General features: G+C 51.4%; 1 protein-coding gene across 1 annotated transcript; it reads left to right on the top strand.

Moving 5' to 3' along the window:
* Positions 1-294: 294 nt before the first annotated feature.
* On the top strand, positions 295-3,877 carry PCYT2 (phosphate cytidylyltransferase 2, ethanolamine; the record flags this gene model as incomplete). The annotated part of the gene is made up of 7 exons (XM_009875793.1): positions 295-433; positions 1,086-1,168; positions 1,336-1,413; positions 1,903-1,968; positions 2,229-2,294; positions 2,781-2,869; positions 3,545-3,877. Coding segments are annotated over 7 exons (609 nt in total), but the record flags the coding sequence as incomplete, so codon positions are not given.
* Between the last annotated feature and the right edge of the window lie 223 nt (positions 3,878-4,100).

The raw sequence follows: 4,100 nt of genomic DNA, 5'->3' as shown, positions 1-4,100 counted from the left end.
GGTTGTGTTGCCTCCCTCGGACCTCTCCTGGAGATCCGCGACTGCCCTGTTGCCTTCCTTCTTCCTGAGTTTGCTTCTTGTCATCTCCTTACCTGGCTGTTGAGAGGACAGTTTAGGCTGTTTGAGGGAGCAAAAAGGGCTTCTTTGAGATTGTGTAAATATTTGCTGCTGGGAGTGTAGAAAGTCCAGGCTTTCTAAGAGTCGTGATACTTGCTAGCAAATTAAGGCAGCGGCTGCGTTGTCAAACCGCATCCTGGAGCCTGAACAGGGACCGTGTGGTGTGTGTTTTCCCAGGGGCCAAAGGGTCACAGTCCCTGGACCGGTGTCTCACAGTTCCTACAGACGTCTCAGAAGATCATCCAGTTTGCATCAGGGAAGGAGCCACAGCCAGGAGACACCATCATCTACGTGGCCGGAGCCTTTGACCTGTTCCGTATCCTTGACTCTATTCCCTCAAGAAAGTAGCTTTGCTCTCTTTGTTTGATGTTTTCAGTTTCGAGGCACCAGACTAGGATACTTGCCTCTTCTCTTTTTTTTTAATTTTTCCTTGTTTTTTTCTTTTCTGTAGGTGTGCGTGTGAGGGAGGAGGCGGGAGTTCTTACTGGCAGTTTCTTAGTCACAGGTCACTGAGAAAGGAGCTATAGCTCCTCTCTAGAGAGATTTGTGCTGTTGGAGGGTTTCAGGAAGCCAGCTGGATACTCTCCATGCTCTGGTGGTGATGCTCTAGTGTCCCTTGAGGACTGAGTGTCATAGGTGAAATAACTGCACAGGGCATCTGGCACGGACACTTCAGTCTTGGGACAGTCGTGAAGGTGTTGTGCCAGAACACCCAACCAGGCAGAAATTCTGGACAGAGGCAAAACTGAGTCTGTGTAAGGTGGACCTGAAAAGATGTCTGGCTTTTGCCCTGAACCTGTGGAGTCTCAGGAGGAAGGAGGCAGCTGTTCTTAGGACACAGGCAACAAATAATGCAAAAATAAAATCCTTGGGATTCCTGCCTCCAGCCCTGTTTTTTCAGTGCATCTGTTTCTGTTTTCCTTTCCCTGTTTTTCGTGTTAGCTTCAATTCCTTAAAGAGCTTTACAGATATTGGGCATGTAGATTTCCTGGAGAAGGTTCACCGGCTGGCCGAGAAACCCTACATCATCGCTGGGCTGCACTTTGACCAGGTCTGTGTGTAGCATCCAAAGGCCCCTGTTCTGTCTGAAACAAGCCGGCTGTGCTCCGGAAGGCAGGAAAGGGATGGATGGGCCAGCGCAGGGTTTTCACGCTGGGAGAAGGAGGAGGAGGGGTTGCTTTGTCTCTTTCCTAATCATGCCTGGCGCTTTTGCCTTAGGAAGTAAATCGCTACAAAGGGAAGAACTATCCCATCATGAACATCCATGAGAGAACGCTCAGTGTCTTGGCCTGTAGGGTAAGTGCTGGTCAGGCAGGTGCTGAATGGGGACACCTGTAGCCCACAGCCTTGCGTGAGTTCTTTGGCATGAGCTGAGAAGGTGAAGACAAGACCGTTGGGCTGCCAGAGGTCCTCTCAGGGGGGGTCACTGCTCTCCTCTGTCATCCTGGCTAACCCGAGCTCTTGAACTCGTCGCCTCTATTCCACAGGCAGTGCGAGGGCGGGCTGCCTTGCAGAGTGCTGCGCTCTGCACTGTGCAGACAGACGAGTTCTTGCAGAAAGCTCTCTGCTCCCTGCAGCAGGGGAGGTGACTGAGTAGCGCAGGCCCAGAAATCTGTGCCCTGAGCAATTAACCTTTGGATTTGCTGTATGCTCCCTTCCAAAAACCATATTCTTTAGTGGAACAAAAAGATGCATCTGTAACCAGATGACCTGCTCAAGTGAGTTTAGAAAGCAGGCAGGAATCTGTTTTGGGTTTTTGCTTTCAAATCTGTTTTTCTTTCCTAGTATGTCTCAGAAGTGGTGATTGGAGCCCCTTATGCTGTCACTGCTGATCTGCTGGATCACTTCAAGGTGAGAATTTGCGTATCAGTGGACATGAAGATGCTGGGGTGTGTTGTGCTTAGGGAGCTAAAGCGGTGCAGGAAGACTCAGGGATGCAGTAGAGAGATCGTCCTGCTCAGCAGGATTTTGGGGAGCTCCAGGTGCGCTGCTGAGCCTGCTGCAGGAGGGCTGGTCTCGCTAATCTCCAGGCTATGCTGCAGTGCCTGCAGTGGCAGGGAAGGTCCTTGTCGTCCTTTGCGTCTTGTCAGAAGCTTTGTGTCCTTCTGCAGGTAACACTTGTGTGTCACGGGATGACTGAGGTGGTGCCGGACAAGGACGGTTCTGACCCGTACAAGGTAAGCTGCTCACTGCTGGTGCCCGTGCTGCTTTGTCAGCATTCAATAGGTACAGCACGGCTTTGTTTGTGCTCCTGAGCTGAGAGTTTGTATTGCAGAGGATGCTACCCAAGCAGGGCCTTGGCAGATGATGCTGTTTTTCATCCACTCCTCAGGGTAGCTCCTTGGAGCAGAGCCTGTAAACCATTCACAACAGCTCGGCTATCTAGTCACTATTTTATTTTGCCCGTTTCCAATGCCTTCGTGGCAGAGCGAGAAATCCTGTAATGTGTGCTTTGTGCCAGTCCTGGGCAGCCTTGCTCAGCTCCTGTTTACGTGAAGTTTTGCTTTCAGCGGTTATTTATTCTGCCTCTCGGGAGATGGTTTTGTGTCAGCTTGGCGGGGTGCCCGTAGGACCTGGCGTGACTCCTGCTCAGCTTTCACTGCTGAGCTGCAAACCCGAGGGGTCCTGTGTGTTTTTCACAGCCAAGTCTGCTGTGTTCACAGGAGCCGAAGAGACGCGGCATTTTCCAGCTGGTGGACAGTGGCAGCAATCTCACCACAGATTTAATCGTGCAAAGAATCATCAAGAACAGGTTGGTTTTCTTCATCTCCCAGTTCTGTCACGTACTGTCCTGTCCAGCCTGTCTGAGGACTAACTAATGGAATCAATTAGGAAGAGAAGGGGTTCTCTAAAGGCGCAGAGTCAGTGAGCTGGTCCTTCATCTTCCACAGCTTGGGCAAGATGCTTAAGTGTGGATGTACCGCAGTGTATAGGAAGAGGAATGGCTGAACTCTGCTATGTCTGAATGTGCTTCACAGCATGTTTTAGTAATTTTTCCACCTCCTCTATTACGGATAAAAATTTCCTTGCTGTATTCCTGGGGAAAGAAGCACATTGCTTCTTTTAGGCCTGAGCCCTTCAGCTTCCGTGACCTTGGCTCAGGTCAGTGGTTAATTCTGGTCTTGGCATCACAGCACTAAGTGGTCTGTCCCAGGACAGCCAAGCATGGAACAGCAGCATCTTCTGCAGAGGAAGAAGTAAGTAGTGTTTGACTGGTATAGGAGCCCAGGACTTTGGAGTAATGGTGGCACTCGTGGGAAGCTCTGGGAAGTGGCTCTTAGAATCTGGGGTTTACTGGTGAGGGGTCTGAAGTACTCTCAGAACAAAGCAGCGCAGGAGAAGGCAGCACTCCCTTGCTCCAGATGCTTTTAGTCTGCTTGGAGATGTGGATGGGTAAGAGTCTCATGGCATTTTGTGATGGATGCAGGCTGGAGTTTGAGGCTAGGAACCAGAAGAAGGAAGCTAAGGAGTTGGCTGTGTTGGAGGCCATGAAGAGACTGGAAGAGAAGCACTAGATCAGCGGAGCCAATGTGTGGGTCGCAGAGCGCCGCAGCCTCACCCACTTGAAGAGCAGACCCCTCTTGGAGAGGGGACCCCTCAACGGGACACTGCTGCCGGCACGCAGGATGTGCTGTCCTACCCTCTTCTGTTCTAGCTCCTCCTGCACTAATTATGCAGACATAATGAGTTGGGATCCTGCTGCCTAGTTTTTCCTCCGTTAATCAGCCCCTGTCCCCTTTCCCAGGAGGAGAGATGACAAAAACCCCATGGTTTTAATTATAACTAATGTTTTAACATGTTGATGTGCTTTTACCTTCTGCCATTTCTGGCTTTTAGTAGGAGGGAAGCGGAGCAGCTGCCCAGGCCCCTCGAGGCTCAGCAGTCCTGAGCAGAGCCCGTGCTCCGGAGCAGCCCCTGGGGTGTGGGCGGGGGCAGCTGGTGAGATCAACCACCCCGGGGGTGTACGGCCCCTCGGTTGGGGG

The sequence above is a fragment of the Apaloderma vittatum genome, unplaced genomic scaffold (assembly GCF_000703405.1).
Source record: "Apaloderma vittatum isolate BGI_N311 unplaced genomic scaffold, ASM70340v1 scaffold45358, whole genome shotgun sequence".
Taxonomy (NCBI): domain Eukaryota; kingdom Metazoa; phylum Chordata; class Aves; order Trogoniformes; family Trogonidae; genus Apaloderma; species Apaloderma vittatum.
The sequence above is the reverse complement of the archived record's forward strand: the minus strand, read 5'-3'. Positions and strand labels throughout refer to the sequence as shown.